The sequence below is a fragment of the Lytechinus variegatus genome, chromosome 17 (assembly GCF_018143015.1).
Source record: "Lytechinus variegatus isolate NC3 chromosome 17, Lvar_3.0, whole genome shotgun sequence".
NCBI lineage: Eukaryota > Metazoa > Echinodermata > Echinoidea > Temnopleuroida > Toxopneustidae > Lytechinus > Lytechinus variegatus.
Genome location: NC_054756.1, coordinates 30,298,909 through 30,321,254, shown reverse-complemented (window position 1 = coordinate 30,321,254; position 22,346 = coordinate 30,298,909). Strand labels below are relative to the sequence as shown.

The window sequence follows — 22,346 nt, the reverse complement described above, 5'->3', positions numbered from 1 at the left end:
GATGTTGACAAAATATGTTAAAACCAATGATAATATTTTATTTCTTCACCTTTTAAAACTCTTCCAAAGATACCATGAAATTTCACTCTAGTCCTGACTCCCACATACTGACATTCATGTTAGTAAAGTGTTTATCAGTTACCGGTACATGATTTCTTCCAATCTTAAGTTATAGTATGCAAACACTTGAAAAGAAATTAAGCTCATCAGTTCACAAATGAAACATTAAACATTTATGCTCATGAATAGGTATGGGCAAGTCCAAGAATTCGCGCGCGTTACGTATGGGACATTTCAGAGGCTTTAATGACCTGAAAAATAGTGTTAAAAGACTTTGATTAGATTGAATACCCTCATGATGGTAGACATCTAGGAGAAGAATAATCATGCAATAAATTGTGACATATGACCTTCATCTTGACCTTTTAGAGCGAAAAGATGCGCCGTTACGTATGGGACGCAGAGAAAAGACAATTTTTAATACATTAGTTTCAAGTTGAGAATTCTCTGAAAGTATTTCACTTGACAACTTGAAACTTAGTGTGATAGAAGTCTCAATAATATAGTACATTTATGGCAAGTTTCATGTCATAAGCCAAATCCCTCTAATTACAGACTCTAATTAAACAAATTAATGACATGTTACGTATGGGACAGTTACGTATGGGACATTTTGTCCCCATAGAGAACATACACAATTTTCCCCATAATTCAAAAAATTGAAATAATTTAAAATATGGAAATAACAAAAGAGTTTCTTTCTTTTTAAATGTTCTACTGAGACATATTTGATATCACTGAAGGGGAAAGTAGCCATTTCAACCTTTTTATTCCTTGTTTTTCATGGTTTTATGAATTTCTTATGTATTTCTATTGTTTTTATTTTTTCATATTTTTCCATTTTCACATTTTTTTGGCTTCATTTGTATTCATTAATCAGTATTCATAACAAATCAGTGTTTAAAAACTAAAGAAAAGGTAAATAATCAGTTTTTAGAGCACTCTTCAAATTTGTTTTTCTCCATTCACTTTGTACACAAATCTCCCCATTGACATTGTGTGTAAATGTCCCATACGTAACATGTTGTCCCATACGTAACAATTTTTTAATTAACTTTTAATTAAAAAGTAAACTCCATTTTTGAAACTTTTTGTGGTATAACATTTTCATACTTAATAAATTAGAACTTCCCAGAGATGCAACAATACAAGTATTGTATCATGAGAAATAACTTAAAAAAACATCCTCAAAATGTTACGTATGGGACATTCCATCCTTGGACAAGACCTAATTTGCATAATTAATTAGATGACACCACTTTTTTCTGCCAAAAGTAATAAGATGTAAGGGGGTCCATGTCCCACCTATGACTGAATCTCAGAAGTTTTGTTTTCATTTTCTATGAGTTTTTATAATTGTCCCATACGTAACGCCCATTTTACTGATTATGCAAATTAGGTGCCCCAAATTAGCATAAATATGCATATTATCAAATTTTTCTTAATGAAATTTTAAAATTCCACATTTGGGCTTTCTTACCCCACCAAAGATAACTTCTTAAATTAAAGATTAAATTTTGCCTTCCAGGGTGACCTTTTCTTGGACTTGCCCGTATCTGTTTAGGCATTTTGATTTTCAGCAATATATATCATATATATATATGTATATATATACTTTTTAATAAAGTGTTTACTTTTATCATCAAATTGTTGAGTATATGCCTATTTAAGGCTCCCATAAAAGTAAACACTTTACTAAAACAAGAATATATTGCTGAGCATCAAAATGCCTAAACAGTATGAGGTACCTATTCATGAGCATAAATGTGTAATGTTTCATTTGTGAATTGATGAGCTTAATTTTTTCTCATGTGTATGCATACTGTTAAACTTAAGATTGGAAGAAATCATGTAACTGGTAAACACTTTACTAACATGAATATCAGTATGTAGGACTAGAGTGAAATTTCATGATATTTTTGGAAGAGTTTTATAAGGTGAAGAAATAAAATATCATTGATTTTAACATATTTTGTCAATATCATACTAATAATTAACACACACAAAATTCAAGTTAAAAAATTATTTGTCCGGGGGTCAAACTCAGGGTCAAAGTAAAGGTCAAAGTTCATGACCTTATAAATCGCTCCAATACATTATTTGATTCATGTTTTGGATTCCTCTATAAATTTCCTAATAAATGGTACCAGTTTCATGAAAATTGGTCAACACGTTACGACGCGGTGGCCATTGAAAGTTGAAAGTCACGCCCATTTTTGTCAAAACAAGGAGAAAAGGGCGGGCCGTAGCGCGAGAACCGACAGACTAATTGGACTAATTTTTTTGTTTTGTGCGTGGGCCATGGTGAATTTTATGTGTACCAATTTACAACGAATTCCGAGAGGGTCAAGTGCAAAATCGCATATTCATTGGGTGAATTGGCATGGAATGACCCCAGTCTTTAAAATCCTTCTTTTAGTCAATAATAATAATGATAATAATAATCATAATAGGCATTTATATAGCGCCATCTATCGAGAAATATTATATTCTGAGGCGCGTTATTATTATTAATCAATGGAACTTCCCCAGTTACAAAACGTATTTGGTGCAAAATTACCAACCCTCAAGAAATTTATGATCCTCATCATCTAATCTCTTACAAATTCCAGTTGCTAAGAAATCATGCGGAAAAAAGGCCTTTGCTCATGCAGGGCCTAGCCTGTGGAATTCTTTCCCACAAAGTTTGAAACCCAGACCTCAGTGACCACCTTCAGGGCAACCTGTAAACATACCTGTATAAGAGTGCATTTTGATAGACATTGACTTATTGTTCAGACATGTACTATATGTAAATAGTTTTTGTTGTTATGCTCTTAAGCGCCTTGAGCATCTAATCAAGATGGAAAGTGCGCTATACAAATCACATGTATTATTATTATTATTATTATTATCATCATCGTATTAACTTCAGTCAGTTGGTGACCCTCTTGGTCTCTCATTTTCATTAACTCGTACATTCGCCAGCGATCAAACTTTTACTGTGTTGGCTTAAAGCCTGTGTATAGCTTTGGTAAAGGGTCAATAATGTGATTGATAATCGAATATCATCTAATATGACAGTCTTACTGAAGCGTAGAGACCGTTAGATATTTTTCCAACTGCACTTCTCTGAGAAAATTTCAAATATTCAAATCTTGGATATATAGCGCCCTCTCTCGGCGATGCTTGTTTTAAATTAAAAAAATGGGCATTCAAGCACTTATCTTATAAATTTAGTGATTAGATATCCAAAAGTTACAGACAAAGAACATATCTTGAAAGTTTCAGCCCATTCCATGATTTGGAATAGGATTTAATTGAAAGACAAAAACACACAGATATTTTAAATTGATCGGGTGACCCGATCAAGTTAAATTTCCATGTAAAATCGCAAAATTTATCCTGTAAAACACATTTTCTTTTCATATCCTCCACATCATAACTGTTATAGGGCATATCCATTCGTATTAGCTAGCAATGAATTGGAATAGTGATAGGTGCATTTTGGTGGATTTACCAAAACTATACACAAGCTTTAATAATGCTAGAGTGATTTGCCACTTGCAATTTGAATGTCTCCATCACTAGCAATTCTTAGAAAAGCATTAAAAACTTATTTTTTCATGAATGAATAGGATTAGTGCATAATCTCTCTTGGAACCTACTTACATGATGTCTTTCTTCCTATAAATTATTCTGAACTATTTGTATTCAATCTACAAGTAGCATACTTGTAATTTGCTACCTTTTATAGATTTTTTTTTATTCTCATCCAAATTCTATTTTTATTTTTATCTGATTTTATTTTCAACACAAAAAAGCCTACGACTGGATGTTGATTGAGAAGACATGGATTGAGGTCATACCTAACTGTTCTTTTATTCTTAATAGTTATCACAGATCAGGGACCTCCCCTTCTACTCCTGACCAAACTCCAAGCCCAGTAAGAAGCAGAGCTAAAAGCAAGACTCCAGATTCTACTTTTACCAGCAACCAGAAGGCTTCAACATCCAAACAAACACCTAAGAATCAGAAGGAGTCTGCCTTGAGTCGATCCAGAGAATTTCGTAGTCTCACCAAAGATAGTCATGTAGAGGTGATTGAAGAGGAGGATGATGAGGATGGCATACGCCGTAGTCGACGACCTCGGAAGCAGATTTACAGTACCATGAATCAGAATCTCCTCAGTAAGTTTCTATTGTCTCACCTGCATAGCAGAGTGCGACTACGACGGCGGTGGCAGCGGCGTCAACACCAAATCTTAACCTAAGGTTAAGTTTTTGAAATGACAGCATAACTTATATGGACCTAGTTCATGAAACTTGGCCATAAGGTTATTCAAGTATTACTGAACATCCTGCCTGAGTTTCAGGTCACATGACTAAGGTCATAGGTCATTTAGGGTCAATGAACTAATACCATGTTGGGGGAATCAACATCAAAATCTTAACCTGAGGTCAAGTTTTTAACATGTCATTATAACTTAGAAAATATGTGGACCTAGTTCATGAAACTTGGACACAAGGTTAATCAAGTATTTCTAAAATCCTGCTAGAGTTTCACGTCACATGACCAAGGTCAAAGGTCATTTAGGGTCAATGAACTTTGGCCAAATTGGGAGTATCTGTTGAATTACCATTATAACTTTGAAAGTTTATGGATCTGATTTATGAAACTTGGACATAAGAGTAATCAAGTATCACTGAACATCCTGTGCAAGTTTCAGGTCACATGATTAAGGTCAAAGGTCATTTAAGGTCAATGAACTTTGGTGAAGTTTGGGGTATTTGTTGAATTACCATCATAATTTTAAAAGTTTATTGGTCTAGTTCATGAAACTTGGACATGAGAGTAATCAAGTATCACTGAACATCCTGTGCAAGTTTCAGGTCACATGACCAAGGTCAGAGGTCATGTAAGGTCAATTTACTTTGGCCAAGTTTGGGGTATTCATTGAATTACCATCATAACTTTCAAAGTTTATAGATATAGTGTTTAAAATGTGGATATAGGGGTAATCAAGTTTCTCTGACAAGTTTTAGGTCACATGATCAAGGTCAAATGTGAATGAATGTAGTATTGTATCTTTATATGAATGGTGTTTTTTGTGAATTATTTGATAGTAGTTTTCAAAGTCATCACTGCTGCTATATTGAATGCATGATGCAGGTGAGACCGCCAGAGGCATTCCACTTGTTTACCAAGGGATATTGCTTTTCAGGCTTTGAACTTATTTAACATGGGCTGTAGAAAATTGTATACATAGAAAATCCCATTCTAGACAATTTTAAGGATTCAGTATCCATATCAAGTGGAATCCCTGTTTATGGTAGACTTATTGAAATTATTTGTCATTTCATGAGTGAGCAGGGCTTCTCTCTCATTTGGCTTTTATTATTTGTTTAAATTTCTGCTATGGGAAATATTCTAGGACTGCGTTTTACAAAGAGTTACTTAACCCTATCTAGGCTGGGGGGCCTCGGAGGCCCCCCCCCTCTACGAATCGTGTGATATTTTTGTTGTGCGAAATGTTTTGACCGCGCCGCTCGCTGACTTTTTACTTTCAATTCTTGCGCAACTTTTGAGACCAATTTTGCGTCGCCTGGGTACGTGGTTCTGAAATTACGCAACATTATGTAAGTGCATGTCAGACCAAAAATTGCTCAAAAACGTGATTTTGTGTACAAAGTCTACGCAACTTGTGTTTTCAACCAAAATTCATAAATGTATGATTATTTTTAGTTTTGCTGGTCTAAATGAATTTATTTTATGGTTTTTATGATCTCAGAAGAGTCCCCAACAAATTTCATTGAAAAAACAATGAAAAACGAAAGGTAAAAAAACAAAGAAAATACATAAGAAATTGCAAAAGAAAATATAATACATAAGAAATTTTTTTTCATGTACACTTTCTAAGAAAACCACAAAGAGTTTCTATACCAAAAATTAGTACATTTTGAGCTTTATTTAAGGAGTTAAAGGAAAAAGTATGATTTTTGACTTTTATGACTTAATAGCGATTCGCATGAAATAAATTACTATACAATTTTGTAGATTATGTCCCAGGCAACCCGCATGCCAATTTTTTTGGCGGTCGACGGTCGAGATCTTAAGGGGGGCCTTATAAACTCCCAAAATATCCCGGCCTAGATAGGGTTAAAGTGTGACCTACAGTCAAGCTTAAATGCCAATGAGTAGATCATATGCAGTAGTACGCGTCCTTTAAGAATGATTTGACAATATAGACTGTAGGCCATACCAATGTTAAGGCTTCCTTTAAAAAGTTGCGTGGTCTGATGACTGGTGTTAGAATATAACATTATAAATTCGTTGTATGGTTGCTATTGAAGAAAAAAACATTTTGTTCTCCGAAAAAATATGATCCCATTAATGAGATAATCAGCTAATTAGTGAAATGGCATTTGAACAAGAGAGGGAGCCCTCTACATTTAATGTCCAAAATCACTTTAAAAAATCATTAAAAATCAATCATTTGTCATACAACATTGTGACCTTGCACACTTATATAAGAATAATTGGCGCTTCCAAAAATGGAGGGAAAATGAAGGTCAAAGGTCAAGGTCAAAAGGTCATTTCCGCCCATATTTTAGAGCAATTTTTCAAAGTTTTTCAAAGTTTATGCATTTGTTTATTTTTTTTCAGATTTGTTTCAAATTTGGTACACATCAATATTGGATGATGACCTTTATCCTTATGATTCTTTTTTTGCTAGGTACCTTAGTTAATGGGATATGGCCAATCAAAAAAATTGACAATTTTTCAGAAAAAAAATGAATAAAAAAACACAATAATTTCAAAAGGGAGGCCCAAATCAAGAAAGCTACCATAGTTTTAAAGATATTGATGGTCTCCAAAATTTGGCTGAGGGACAATGAAATGTTTTCCTAAACCTCGACTAGTTTACCAAAAAGTTCATGATGGTCCCCACGTTCATCCAACAGTTTGCTTCGGGAAAAGTCACCAAGAAGACCGACAAGCCGGAAGAGCAGAAGCTGTTCCCCTGTGCGTGTTCCATCTGAGACACCAGTCCTCGCAGAAGAATGATCAGGATAAACCGAGATCAACAGCTCCTGCGATGGAAGAAATCAGATTGAAAAATAAACAAATGCATGAACATCGAAAAATCGCTCTAAAATTTGGACGGAAATAACCTTTTGACCTTTACCTCGACCTTGACCTGTGCAAGGTTACAAAGTTGTATGACAAATGATTGATTTTTAATGATTTGTTAAATGATTTTTTTTATCATTGAAGGTAGAGGGCCGCCTTAAAAAGGGAAGAGCAGTATGTGTTGCAAATTTGTTCTAAGTGATTTTCAGTATGTTTTGGGCAAATTATGAACTTGTGGCATCTCCTGATAAACTAAAGCATGCTGTCCAGTGGCTCTTTTAAGTTTTCACGTGCACTTGATGCATATAAAATAATACTGAATATTTCATGTAATCAACGGTCAAATATTGGTGTCTTCATGTTTCAATAAACATTGGAGTTTTTGTTTGTTTTCCAGAACTTATTACAGTATGATTTGTCAAGCCCTCCAAGAAGCCAAGCCAGATATCAGTTCACAAATGTGGAGTTTCAAATACTGCCAAATAGGACCTTTCCAGAATATACTTTTATTCCTCATCAGGGCTTTAAATAAGAACCAGCACAATTCTTGGATTAATGTGCCGGAAATTGCGCCTGCCCCATGTGGTTAGTGCCTGTCTTAGCTCAACTAAATGAATGGGCAAACATTAATATGAGCAATATTAAGCTTAGTTACTTACTTTAATAGTGTTCCTCCTCATCAAAATCATCTTCTCCTTCCTCATCATCAGAATCACTTGCTGGATTATTTGCATCTTCGTCAGCTATCAGAGGTTCCAAGTTGTCACAGTTTTTGCATTGGCATAGGTCTGTACACTGAAGGCCAAGATTAGAACAGCATCCATCGTCAGCATCTTCTGCCTTGCATTTTGAGCGCGTACACTTGCAGAATGCCAGTTCGAGAACACTTTCTGGTGCTGGTGCCAGATCCATCCAGTCAATGGCAAGCTCACTATCCTCAATTTTCCATCCATGGTTGACTGGCGATGGCAGATATTGGTCTTGAACAAGGCTCTTTTTGAAGATGCTTGCCTGAAAACTGGCCCTCTGGATGTGTTTCTGCAGTGAATCCTGGTTTGGTGGCATTACAATTTCACTTCTGGTTGCAGTCTTGAGCATGATGTACCGGATTTCATTGACACTAGGTACATCCTTATGACCATACAGGTGACAAACAAATCTTTCCAGTCCATCATATACTTCTGTAGGGACGTCAAGAGAATCGCCAAGTTGCTTGAATGTCTCCACATGTGCTGGAAATTTCTTCAGTAATGAAAAGGCCTTTGTCTTCCCTTTTCCATAGAACGAGCTGACGGAATCGCAGCCAGTGAACGCATGGAAACCAATCAGAGCACTTGTCAATGATTCTCCAAGTTCTTGTTGAATGGGGCTTATAGCGATAGTTCTCTTCTTGTCATCTCTGCCTGTATGAAAATATAGAGGTGAAGCAATCTCCTTAGCATGTGCTACTGCCAGAACAAAAACATCTGTGTCTGGGGACTTGATGATGACTGGGGTGGCATTCGAAGTTTCTCCAATATACTTCGCATGCAATAGCATGCGGGTATCTGCCTCCTCATGGTTGCAACAAAGACTGTCGACTTGCGAACACGTCACAGCTCCGTTGACATCTGCCGCTATTGTATGGCATTTGTCTTCATGTGCCACTACCAACTGCACACCTTTCAGCTTGTAAGCATCATAGTTCTGCCACTCTGTAAATAGAAAGCTGATCAGTTCTTGCTTGTTATGGCTGTTGGCAAGGAACTTCTTCCACTGCTTTGGTGTGTTCTGATCTGGCTTTCTGATGCGGACTCTTTGAGATCCAGTTGTCGCCCGTCTTGTCCTCTCTGCATTTTTTATGCTTACGTCAGGGTACGTATCAGTAACGAAATGGATGGACTTGGTCTGAGTCTCAAGTGTTAAGTTCATAAGCTGCTTGAACACTCTCATCGCCACTTCACCAAATGTCTTTGGAATGTTCTTCATCATTTGAAGAAGGGCCATAGCATCTACGATCCATATGCCACCTTTTGGAGGTTGAGGAGGAACTCTGGTGTGACCTTCTTCAGGTGCTGTAGGCATGTGCAGATCTTCTAACACGTGCAGGAGTTTGGCCTTGTTGGTTTTCATTAGCGAGCCATCAGCTTTGGCGATGGACAGTGGCAATGGCCCAAGTGAATAGGTCATCATATTACGCAAGTCGACCTGTCTCCTTTTCCCTATGATGACAAGGCGGGCGAACAGATCTCGGTCGCTCTTCAGCACCATCTCCTTCCCTTTAATGTTAGACACTGATTTCTTCATCATATTGCTGAAAGTCTTTAGCGTTGATCTACGTATTGTGTCTGTAAAGGCCTTGTCTTCCTTTTGCAGTCTTTCCTGGCAGTACTGCATGAAGCTTGCATCACCCTTTTCTTCTGCCGCCAACAGATCCCTAGTTATATCTGATGATGCAAGAACACCAGAAGCAAGATGAACTATATCAGTTGAAGTTGCCTCTTCAAATGGATTAGTGAGACTTGAGATGGTGTCGATGATGGACTCCACATCTGATTCATCTCGCTTCATGCGGCTCTCTGTGAGGTCCTTGCGGAAGCATGACCTTTGACCCTTTCCTGCCATCTCCTCAACTTGCCTCATAATGGCTGCTCGCTCATGGTGTCCTGCCGTCCATCTGTTCACAGCGCCTTTGTTGACGGTAAATCCCTTAAGGCCTCCTCTTGTTTTGGAGTCTTTGTTGACTGTCTGCTCTATTGTTTGGTCACATGGTACGCCAGAGAATCCATACTCATTTTGTCGCTGCACTGCAAAGTGGCCTTGCTGGAACTCAGCATAAATGGTAGGATGGGTGCTTGGTAGTTCCTGCATCTCCATCCAATAGACTGGCAAGTAGCGTGCATAGTTTGTCCGATTATAGCTGAACAGCCATGGCATCATGAATCGGATGGATGCTAGATGCAGTTGCCAATTTCCCTCTCTGGAGCTTCGTGTAAACTGCAGGAGCGTGTCCACCATTGACAAGTATGAGCACCAAAATGCAAAGGTTGGATTTGAGTTTGCCATCTCGGACACATACAGGTCATATGCTGCTGTCAATCTGCCAAATGTGGTATCATCAATCAAGTCTATGTGTGCCTGGTATGGAAAAGCACTGCGGAGATTCTTGATGACATCTGTATACTCACCAGCTTCCTCTTCAGGCAGGGACTCTAGAAATGTCTTCCAACGCATTCGATGAAGTGCCTCAGCCATAAGTTTGTGGCACCTGATGCTTCTGTTGTACTGTCGTCCTGTCATGACTCCATTGACTGACCCACCAGCAAGCACCTCAGATTCGATGAGGATATCCTCCAGTCCGGCATCTCTAAATCTTGTCCCAATACAGGCCAGCATTGTCATGGCAGTATGGAATGCTCCAAGCCGCAGTACTATTCGTTTCTGGAAGATTGGAGTTTGCCACCGTATGGACTGCGCCTTAGCATATATTGCCTGGTCTACCACAACAACGACAGAGTCTAACTTCAACGAGTCAGCGATGTCAATACTTCGATGAAGCACAGTGTTGACAGCATTCATTTGTGTGGGTGAGGCGTCAATGACTGGAAGATAAGCTACGGTTGCCTTTGGTGGAATGCTTTTGACAAGCATCTGATTATATCCAGTCCATCCTGGCAGAAGGCGGCTACTGTCTGGTACAGGATACTTGGTGATAAAGTAGCCCTTGTCTATGCGTCTTGCAGCCTGGATCGGTTTGGAGTACTCAGGCTCTTCCTTTTGAAGCTTCAGTTCACGTCCTAGTGGTGGCGGATTGGCCTTCTTGGTACCAAAAAATGGCACAAGTACCTCTTCTGGTGCTTTGAGTGTTCGTTCTTTTGTCTTCTTGACTGAAACAGATGTCTCTGGTGGTTGATCTATTGGAGCTGGCTTATGCTGAATGGCAATCCCGTTAGTGTTGTGGGTTGTGCCTCTCCCCGAAAGTGTCTCCTCACCAAAGTCATTATTGTCCCACACCAGTGTGGTGTAAACTCCTTCTTGCAGACAAGATGGTACTTTGTTTTCGCCATTTTGAATCTCCTTCTTGGCCAGCGCAGTATCATGCTCGAGGACCTTGGTGTGGGACGTGGCATGTCCGAAGCCATTTAGAAGCCCAATCAGTTGTGCTGACCCAGTGATGTGGCGAACAGCCATGGCGAGTGATGTTTGCTTTGGCATTGCCTTCCTTCCCTTTGAAGTAAGATATATGATATCCTGCGACAGGGACAATATCCGTCTATGTTGCTCTTCTGGCAGTGTTACAAACTTATCGCCTTCAGGATCTTCATTGAAACCAACCATCCATGAGAGGAAGTTGTAGAGCTTAGTTGGAACGATCTTCTCTGCCTTGTCCAGTGTCAGATGTGTTGAGTCTGGTGGCCATGGCATAGTTTGTGTTGGTATATCTTCAATTTCTTTCTTCAAATATATGGCACTGTTGTACATCTCTGTCAGAGTGGATCCTGTTGCTCTACTTCGTTGTAAAACAAAGCCTTCATCTTCCTCCGAGTCTGTGCTGATGTCAGTACCAGACGGTCCATCAACAGAAGCCCTGCTGTTAGCAAAAAGGGTCTCTGCCGAAAGCTGCTTAGCATACACAATGTCGCTCTCATTAGGATTCTTCGGTCTTGCAAATCTTAGACATGGGTATGTACTTTGTAGTCGACCCTTCAAACTGTTTGTCTTATACGAACTGGCATCCACCTTCTCAACTTCGGCTACAACTTGGACAAATTTTTTCTTGAGCGCGACCAACTCCCATGCCTTCTCCTCCTTAATCAGCTTTTCCTCCACTACATCCTTACAGAACTTCTTAAATGACTCAGTGTAGTGCCTGTCATGCTGCTGCTTGTTTCCTTTCCTTGTCAAAGGTCGCGTGTAATTCAGGTAACACGTTGCATGGTACTTGACTTCTATGGCAACACAATCTTGATGTTGGATGAGGCGTAAGATGCGAGTATTTTGCTCGTTGATAGCCTGCTCTAGAATTCGCCCTCCATTGACTATCTCACAGTTGGAAAGTGGCTCCTTCACACGCTTTCCTTTCTTCTTTACATCCAACCGTCCACTCTTCTGACAGATGATACACTCTGCTGGGAGTACATGCATAGAACGACGGGAACTGGTGGCTGCCATTCTGGATCGTAGTTCTCTTCGTGGCTTCTTCTGCTCTGGTTCTTCTGATGAATCTGGGAAAAAATAAAAATAAAACGAAAAGAGTAATTAAATAATAGATAAGTGATACGCATATGCACATTTTTATTCAATTATTTTATGTCAATAATTCTGGGTTTCAAACGATAAATTTCAGTAATTATTCTAATAATCATCATTCAGTTTCTCAATAACAGTATCAGGAATTTCCAAGTGTGAAACACACTAATTTGCTTGCAAAAAATAAATTATAATATAATTGCAAGATGATAAAAGGAGCATTTATTACAGAAGAAAGTATCATCAAGGGGAACAAGAGGAATATTTATGTGTACACCATGCAGTGACAAAAACACACGTTTAATTGCATTATGATGTAAAACAAACCCTTTAAAAAAGGGTCATAATGGGCCTGCTTTAAATGCTTTAGTTCGGCTCTTTTGCAACCGCAAATAGGTTTGGATCTCTTTTCGTGAATGAAAATTTGGGCAGCATTCCATCCCTCTAGGCGCTGGCCAGCTTTACTAGCAATACATACACGATGTCATATCGAAGACATGCATCGGTATGTATTGCATCATACACAATAAAAAATGAATAGTCAATAACGAAACGTAACTGCAAAATGACAGGCACAATCCAAAATATGTCTGGATCTCTTTACGTGAATGAAAATTTGGGCAGCATTCCGTCCCTCTAGGCGCTGGCCAGCTTTACCAACAATACATACACGATGGCATGTCAAAGACATGTATCGGTATGTATTGCATCATATTATTATCATGATTATGATGTATTTAATTTTTATATTTTTAAATAAGCGCCATTTCACCAATGGTGGGGGGTCAATTTGTTTCAACTCAACTCGACTTATCTTAAGTCACATCTAGATCTAGACACTAACATTGCTAAGGTAAGCCATGATTACAGGCGACTATGCATGTAAGAAATCATTTCTTATTTCAGTTTAGAAAAAAAAACATGGTTAGGCATAAATGATCGGATAATCGCATGAATTTTTAATCAATATTTGGCACCGTTCATTTGATTAAAAGTCCATGCGATTACCTGATCATTAACCATGTTTTTTTTTCTTAACTGAAATAAGAAATGATTTCCTACATTGCAATTAAAAATATAGGGCCTAGTCGCCTGTTCATCATGTTCATGATCTTTGCCTTGGGCTAGTACTAGGCCAAGGCCAGGGGCTCCCGACCGCTACGCGGCCGGGAGCCCCCTGCCCCTGGGTTACTAGGCCAAGAGCCTATCACAAGTAAATGATCACTTGCAATTTCCCGTGAAAATATTCTCAAGTAAACTCACCTTCATCTTCCAGTTCTGCTTTCTTCTGCTTTCTTTTAGCTTGCTCAACCTTTGTTTTATCTGTAAATTGCTGGTAGCATTTCCGATGAAAACCAGCTTGTTGTGGAATTTCATCAACGCTGTCGCTGTCGATTAGTGCAAGAAAAGCTGATGCAATGTTGGCCTTTTTGCCGTCAGAATTCTTCCAAATCGCAGCACTAGTCAAAGATTTCGCCCAAGTTGTTGCATTAAATGCGTTTATATCATCAGAAGTATTTTCGAAGTGAATAAAACACTTTGCTGACGAACCAGCAGCCGCAGCGTCGGTCGCCATCTTGGTTGTCAACGTACATGGCGTAGAAGTCAATCGCGAACGAGCCCGTAAATGCTGCCTTCTGATTGGCCGGAATCACGTAAACCAGAAGCCAGCGTGTTTTATAACTGCAGTTGTTCACCAATAATAACCATTGAAATAAACGTCAGAATGATTTAATTTCATACATTTGGGAGCATAATCGTGAGGAGAACAAAGTGTTTATGCATGTTTTATAATATTTGGAAGGTTATCATGAATTTTATTTCTAACACCACTGACCAGACCACGCAAAAACAAGATACAATGAAATGGCCTGCCGACTAATACAGTGAGGCACTTTATACTGCATGCAACTGGGAATTTCAGTGTGACTGTATAGACGCACCTTAATCTTTGTGAAAGACCACCAGGGGGGTGTTTCACAAAGATTTAAGTATGACTTAAGTCACACTTAAAAATGCTGATGCGTTCATGATTTGCAGCGCGTGATCTTATTGATAGATGCGCAGAAGTGCGCGTCCTCATGACACGATCTGACCAATGCGGTCAAGCCTTTTATACTGTAAGCAACTCGGTATTTAAGTGCAACTCAAGTCATACTTAAATCTTTGTGAAAGACCACCAGGTCTTTTTATGAGCTCTGTCTTGACTTTGATTGTATGTAACTATGTATGTATGGATGTGTTTGTGTATTTTTTTTGGGGGGGTTGGACCTTCAGGGAAGTATTTCATGAATATGGTTGATGATTTCCATTGATTATTTATCATTGAAATGAAGTAATAGCCCCCAGCTTTACACTGAATCCAGAAATTTTATGTTAGGAGTATCACCACATGTAGGTAATAAACTTACAATAATAGTAATAATCAAGCATTTTGGTTTGTATATTCAGACTCTTTAAATTGTTGCGTTTATACTCTGCATGAAAATATTTTTATAAAAATGTAGTACTTTTCATTTGGTAAAAGGGTTGAATTTGTAATCATGAAATAAAAAAAGAGGAATATTTGTATTTACAGTTTTAGTTATTCATTCCAAAATGCATTTTTATGCTTTCAGACTTCAGTGTGCTTCTTATATTTAGCATGTCACAATCTATTTTCACTGTCATTAAAAAATACTGTTCAATTGTTCTTCCTGATAGCTGAAATGATGTTGGCTGGTGGTGCAAACCCAAGCCCTGAGGAGGTCATGCTACATCGGAAGAAACCTCTAAGACCAAGTAGGAAAGAAGATACTGATGATGAGGATGACGTTGAAGAAGAAGGTGATGAGGAAGAAGAAGGTGATGAGGAAGAAGAAGAGGATGAAGACAACGAAAATAAGGAGGTGAATATGATGATGATGGTGGTGATGATGACGATGATGGTGGTGATTATTGTTACGATGATGATTATTAGTATGGTGATGATGAGTACGATGATGAAAAAGAAATAGTGAGTCATCTTTACGTAGGAAGCATTCATATAATGGGTACCAGATTATCTCACATTATTCTCAAAGTTGCTTTGAAAATTAGTCTTGTAAGTTTTTTTTTTTATTAGAATAAAATTTTGATACTTTTCTTTATAATGCAGCTTAGAATATTTGCCATTAATCAAAGTTAAGAGGGCTTGTGGAGCAATGCCAAATATCCCCCTTTTGGCAGTTTTCATACTGTTCTATAAAAAAGGTGCTTTATGTAAAGATCATTATTATTGTTTCTGTTATTGTTAGTAGTATTATGATTATTGTTTCAATGATTTGGATTTATTTTTGACAGAGTGAGACAGGGACTGATATGTACTCTCGTATAAAGAACAGACAGAAAGCAAAGAAGCTACAAAGACAACGAGAGAGGGAAGAACGAAAACAGCAAGAGAAAGAGGCAGAGAAACTGAGGAGAAAAGAGAAACAAAATAGTGATGATGAGGAAGAAGATGATGACGACGATGATGACTCAGACTCTGACGAGGATGATGACTCTGAGGATGATGACTCTGATGAAGAAAGCGAAGGTGAGTAGAATGCACTTCTTAGAGTGTTTGATGGTCACATTGTTTTTGTCTTTGAGGGAACGACTTAGCTCAGTCGGTAAAACGTCTGCCTGCTGAATCAAAAGGAGTCTGCATTGTGTGTAAACATGCCCACCTGTTCCCTAGATGCAGGCTATGTTACAGTGGAATAACACTCCAGCCCTCGGATAGGATGTTAAAAATGGATGAAAAAGTGGATTTTAGACAAATTGGGTATTCTTATTGGAAATTAAACAAATTAGTAAATGTAAATGGCAATTAGACTAGACTAGTTGTAGAAGAACAAAGATCAAGTGGGAAAGTGAACACAGCAGTGTGTAGATCTATCTGCAATTTACCAACAGCAACAGAGTCATTGAATAGAAGGGAGATTAAGATTGCAAATGATGATATTCATCTAGTCCTATAAAATAAATACCTTTATAAATGATACATCATAAATTTGTTCAGTAAAACTTGTTATTGTATGCATTGTGGGTAAAACAGCATTTACCGCTAGAGGTAATAAATGCAACCGAAATAGTCTCAGGGTCTTTTACGTGTGCGTTTTTCAGGTACTTGCCACCAGTTCAATTGTCTTTTATTCATTCATGTACCTGGGGGACTATGGCAAATTTTGTTTACAGCTGGTTTTGTAGATTAGATTTCCAGCTTATCTAGCTAAAATTTCTATCCACCTTGCCCCAACCCCTGCCACACACCAGATAGAACATTACAAACAGCCAAGTCATTGTTATATTATCATTTTTATAGCCATGAACAATTGAATATAGAAATTGATTATCTTTTTGGTTAGGTCCCCTCCCCCCATTTTATTTCATTATTTTAGAACAGAAACATCTTTATTTAAATCTTTATCAATATTGAGAGGGAAGAGAGTATTCTCCACCTTTTAGTGATATTCAAAAGATGTCAGCCTGGAGAAAACTACTATGTATCGATATAATCCATTTAAAACTGTGTAAGTTCATTGGTTTATATTTCTGTTCGATTTGTATATTGAAAATTGAAACAGAAATGAAATAAACCAATAAATCAAGGTACTATTATTTCCAGGTGAGAATTAATCTCCTCTATCCTGATGATATATATATATTTTTTTTACAGACGAAGAGGAAGAGGAGCCGCAATCTCAGTATTCTCTTCGACAGCATCGTCAAATAACCAATCGTTACTCTGCTCCAATGTCTGGTAAGTATGTTGGTCACATCTCTCTAATGGAATTTGATCTATTTACACTTACACTTGAGAGCTGATATCAATTTATTTCAGGTAATGACAATCAGAATAGTAATATCTTTATAAATAAGGTGGAAAGCTCTATTTATGTTTATTTGTTTTGATCAATTTTTGCTCTGACATGTATTTACAAAATGTTGTGTAGTTTTGGAACCGTGTAACCAGAAGTCAAAATTTGAGCTCAAATGATGCGTGAGACTTAAAAGTAAAAAGTCAGTCCAAAATATTGTGCTGTGGAGTGGTCATGGAAAATGTTGAAAGTGGTGGGGATGGTGATTCAACCCCTAGTTGTTTTCGGGGATTGATATGAAAATTATTACATCATATTTTGCATTGAGCTTGACGGCTCCAGAGCTTTTTTGTAGGAATGGGAAAAAAAATTGACTCTTTCCTCAGACGTTTTTTGTTGTTGTCATATCAGGGCTTCAAAAAGCAACGAATTACGATGGGATTGCAAATATAAGAGAGCAATTTTGATTGATTGCTGTCAGTCTTTTGATGAAAATGAATATGCAACAGTGATCTTGATTGGCCAGTGATATATAGCCATTGATCACAAACATTTCCATTATGGAACGCAGATCCATTTCCCTTATTTGCCCAATTATTTACCTTGCTTTAACCTTTTACTCATATTTAGAACCGATGAGGAAACGACAGCAGAAGTATGAGGATTTTATCAACCCCCACTCGCCTCTGAGAAGACGTCATTTCAAACACAAGAAACATCTTACTCCTGTCCATAGTCCTAGGCTAAAAAGAAGGTTAGACAATTATCTGTCTCCTGCATTTATATTGAAAGATTATGATGTACTTTTAAAATCAATTACATTTATATAATATGTCTACACTTATTTGTTTTTGCTCTGAGGGTATTGCTTTGTGATTCTGCCTTGGCACCTACAGCAGTGCTCAAAGTACACAAAGTAGGACAGGTAACAAGTGGTGGAATCATGGTATCCTGTTTGTTCAAAAACTGGATATTTATTGTCCTGGCTTTAACTATTACAGCTCTTGTACCACACACCCAGTGATCTTGGTAATGATTCTCAGTGCAGTGGAGCACATGAATACCTTGAGTTAGAATTCAAACCCACTACTCTTTAATTTAAAGATGGGTCAGAACCATTTCCCCATGGCAATATTTGGTGCAGTATAAGAATTCATCTAGGATTAGGCCTGGGACAAATACCCTTTTTGCATTTCAATTATTCACCAGGGTAAACAATTGAATAGGTAGGAACAATCGAAATTCCTAAATACCAGAAATCACAAAATAGTTGACAAAATTATATAACATACCGGTAGAAGACCATGGAGAGATTGTTTATATATATCCAATGGTTATGCATGGCTATAAAACAAATTGTGCCATTGCTAGGAAGTGTATCTGACCATTCAGAATCCTTCATTCATATTTGATACAGAACTCACCATGGTGCTCGGGATCTATCATCTACTAGTTCAGAGGATTCTGATGATGAGAGACGATTTGAACGAAGGAAGAATAAAAGCATGATGAGAGCAAGAAACAGGTGAATACTGTTACTGTTATTTATTTTAGTCAGCATTTCATCAAAATCGTGTACAAAACAACATAAGTTATTGAATTCTAGATTTCAATATTATGTGAAAATAGTTATATTCAGGCTATTATGAATATTCATTAGATAGGCTAATGATGTCATGTCCCCACATTCCTCTTATGTTATTAAATGAAATCATTTATTTGACACATCCATACATGTGTGTATGATAAATCTATCTTGTAACAAAATAAGTTGAAGAAATAAATATGCATTGAATCAGTTGTCAATCAATTTTCTTATATTCTTTGTTGACAAAATTTGAATAAATATAATAATTTTATATGATAAAATATCAAGGATGAATGGACATCAGGTTTCTAATGACATATTTCATTTCATTACATCTTTATTTCAGAAGCCAATCAAAATAGGCTGATAAAAACAACATAACATTCTAATGAAAATGTACATAATGATGTAGCAGCTAATTACATATATAATAAATAGTGATATAACAAAATAAACTAAATCTTCATGAAGATAGAATAAAACTGTTATACCAACATAATGCAAAGTTTTAAATGTCAGAACTTTGTTATTCCTTGTCATATTTCTTATGAAATTTTAAATGCTTTGTCTGATTTTACTCTGTTTAAATCATATTTTTTCCAGCCTGGATTACCCCTTAAAAAGAACTGACACATTTATTTTAATGTCGATTCATTCAAATTAAATTTTGTGATTTTTTGTAAGTTTCTTCCAATGAATTGAACATTGTTAATTTTATGTTTGTCTGATCTTTTTTTTTGTAGGCGCCTTCCAGTTAATATAATATTCAAATGTTTGATTTTTTTGTAGGCGTCTTTCAATGAATATGACATTGTTTATTTAACATTTGATCTTTTTTTGTAGATGTCTTCCAATGAATTTGACTAAGGATGATATATCGGGAGGTGTGATCAAAGATAGACAGAGAATTGGTAGTAGTCTAGCTGATGTAGACCCTATGAACATTGATTCATCAGTAAGTTACTTTCGTCATTCACGTCTTTCGAAGATTAAATTTATTCTGTCAGCAATCATGCAATCAATCCTGGACCAAAATCTCTAAATAACACTGAATATTCCATTGAACATGGATATATAATATTCTTTGGATAGCGAAATTAATTTGTACGTTTGTATTACCCAAATTAAGCCAATGTTGTATGGTAATGGTGATTTTCCCTCTCAATTCTTGAGAAAGCTAAACTTCACAAGATGTGTTTTTTAATGAATGATGATATCTGATTGGCTGAAATCTATCATGTGACCAGTTTATTTTCAGCTAACAAATTTGCTGATGACTGGTACTAATGGGTATTTCTATTGACTGGTTATGGTTTTGAGATTAGGATAAATACCAATGATCCACTCTGTCATATAAAACACATCATTATGATTGTAATAAAAATAATTACACATGTACTTGTTACATTTCAAATCCAATTTAAGATTTTATTAGTTGATCAATGCTTCTATTGACTTGCTCCTTCATACTTAAATGATTTAGTTACTGTCTATAAATCAACACGTCATCTACGTTCACAAAGTAAGAATTGATTAATCGTTCCTCCAATATAAAAAAAAAATGCTCATTTGCTCATGCAGCCACTGTTTTATGGAACAAACTCCAAATTTCCCTGCATACAATATGATTCAGTTGACGAATCCAAATCGGCCCTTAACTCCTACTTATACAAATTGCACCTAATCTCCACAAAGTGAAGTCGCCAACACACACATCTCTTACTTTCCTTATATTCTGAAACGTATAGAGACATATTTATTATGTGTTAGGCACTATATAAAACTGACTATTATTAATTATTATTCGCTTTTCTTACTAATGCCCTGGTATAATATGATTTTATTTGTATCTGTTTCATATCATGTGTTCCTCTGATTTGTAGGTAACCTTTGATGCAGTTGGTGGTTTAGGCTCTCATGTCCAAGCTCTCAAGGAGATGGTAGTCTTTCCGCTTCTCTACCCTGAAGTCTTTGAACGTTTTAAGATTGCCCCTCCCAGGGGAGTATTGTTCCATGGTCCCCCAGGGACGGGGAAGACCCTTGTTGCTAGGGCATTGGCCAATGAGTGTAAGCAAGGTGATAAGAGAGTAGCATTCTTCATGAGGAAAGGAGCCGATTGCCTTAGCAAATGGGTTGGAGAATCAGAACGTCAGCTCAGGCTACTCTTTGATCAAGTAAGAATTTAATAATATCAAAATCAATTTTATTTTATTCTTGGGATATTGTTGAAAAGGAGATTCGCACTTTTGATATAACTTCATACATCTATATTGTAAATTAATGGACTATTTGATACTCACAGGTGCAAAATGAAAATGTGCCATATTTTTAAGGGCTGTTCCTGTGCTTCTATAAAAGTGTTAAATTAATTTTTATGTGCTTTTAATGGTCAAATGCTATCATTGCTCTATTATCAATCTTCAAAACGATGATATTGCTCTATTATTGTCGCATAGGGCAAGTAAGTGCGCATGCGGAATACTCACTGGGGCCTGAATGGTTGTACCTTGATGAATGCAAGATAGTGGTTTGTAATGCGGCACTCCGAGGTATAACTGGTTGCGTCAGTTATAAACACAGGTAACATTTTGTGGGGCAAAATTGGTTCAAAAATAGTTTCAGTATGTGAAATACATATATTGAGTCCTGTTCGTGGGTCTCTTAGAAACCCACCCATGGATTTGCATTCCTGCTAATATTATGGAAGCCCCCCTCAGAAATTAATGGAGTGTCACAGACTTTGACCATTAATATGAGTGTGGACAGTGATTTTCTGCTAACCAGTAATCACAGTGGAAACTCTGTTATGGTTCTTTACTTTTCATGAGGAAATTCATTGAATTTACCTTTGCAAAATGGAGTTCATATTTTGCTATGTACATTTTCTATGACAAATTGGACTTTTCATTTTGGATCAGGTGTTTCAGGAAGGGAAGAGAACATTTTAAAAAGGAAAATCACTGACCCTATATTTGAAATATGAAAGATTCAGAACAGCTAGATAGTGGCATTTAAACAATTTGTTTTAAAGCTGGTCATGTAGCCCTATTCATTCATTCATTCACTCCTCTATTTCATTGTTTGTTTGATCCACCAGGCCTTCACCATGCGACCATCCATCATCTTCTTTGATGAGATCGATGGTCTGGCCCCCGTCCGGTCAAGCCGCCAAGATCAGATCCATAGTTCCATTGTGTCGACCCTTCTGGCCCTAATGGACGGACTGGATAGTCGAGGAGAGATAGTGGTGATTGGGGCAACCAATAGGATTGATGCTATTGACCCTGCCCTCAGGAGACCTGGACGTTTTGATAGGGAGTTCCTCTTCCCCCTACCTTCACTTGAGGTATCTATTGGCTTTTTTAATTTATTATAAGAAACATGCAATTGAATTGAAGTAGGCATTGTTGTATGTTCTTTGTGCATTTTATCATGCTGACATTTCAATTTCTTGTGAAATTATGAAAACAATAAATAGATAATATTCTAGTGAAAAATATATTATACTTAGCATGTAAAATATTGAATTTATA

The 22,346-nt window shown here is 37.0% G+C and overlaps 1 protein-coding gene across 1 annotated transcript in view; it reads left to right on the top strand.

Moving 5' to 3' along the window:
• The window catches only part of LOC121430919 (ATPase family AAA domain-containing protein 2-like), a 47,132-nt gene that overhangs the window by 3,385 nt on the left and 21,401 nt on the right, over positions 1-22,346 (top strand). The window contains exons 2-10 of the mRNA XM_041628351.1: positions 3,934-4,229; positions 15,106-15,290; positions 15,724-15,958; positions 17,084-17,167; positions 17,856-17,979; positions 18,643-18,750; positions 19,657-19,768; positions 20,697-20,987; positions 21,911-22,159. Of these exons, the coding sequence (XP_041484285.1) occupies positions 3,934-4,229; positions 15,106-15,290; positions 15,724-15,958; positions 17,084-17,167; positions 17,856-17,979; positions 18,643-18,750; positions 19,657-19,768; positions 20,697-20,987; positions 21,911-22,159 (1,684 nt within the window). The remainder of the gene's footprint in view (positions 1-3,933; positions 4,230-15,105; positions 15,291-15,723; positions 15,959-17,083; positions 17,168-17,855; positions 17,980-18,642; positions 18,751-19,656; positions 19,769-20,696; positions 20,988-21,910; positions 22,160-22,346) is intronic.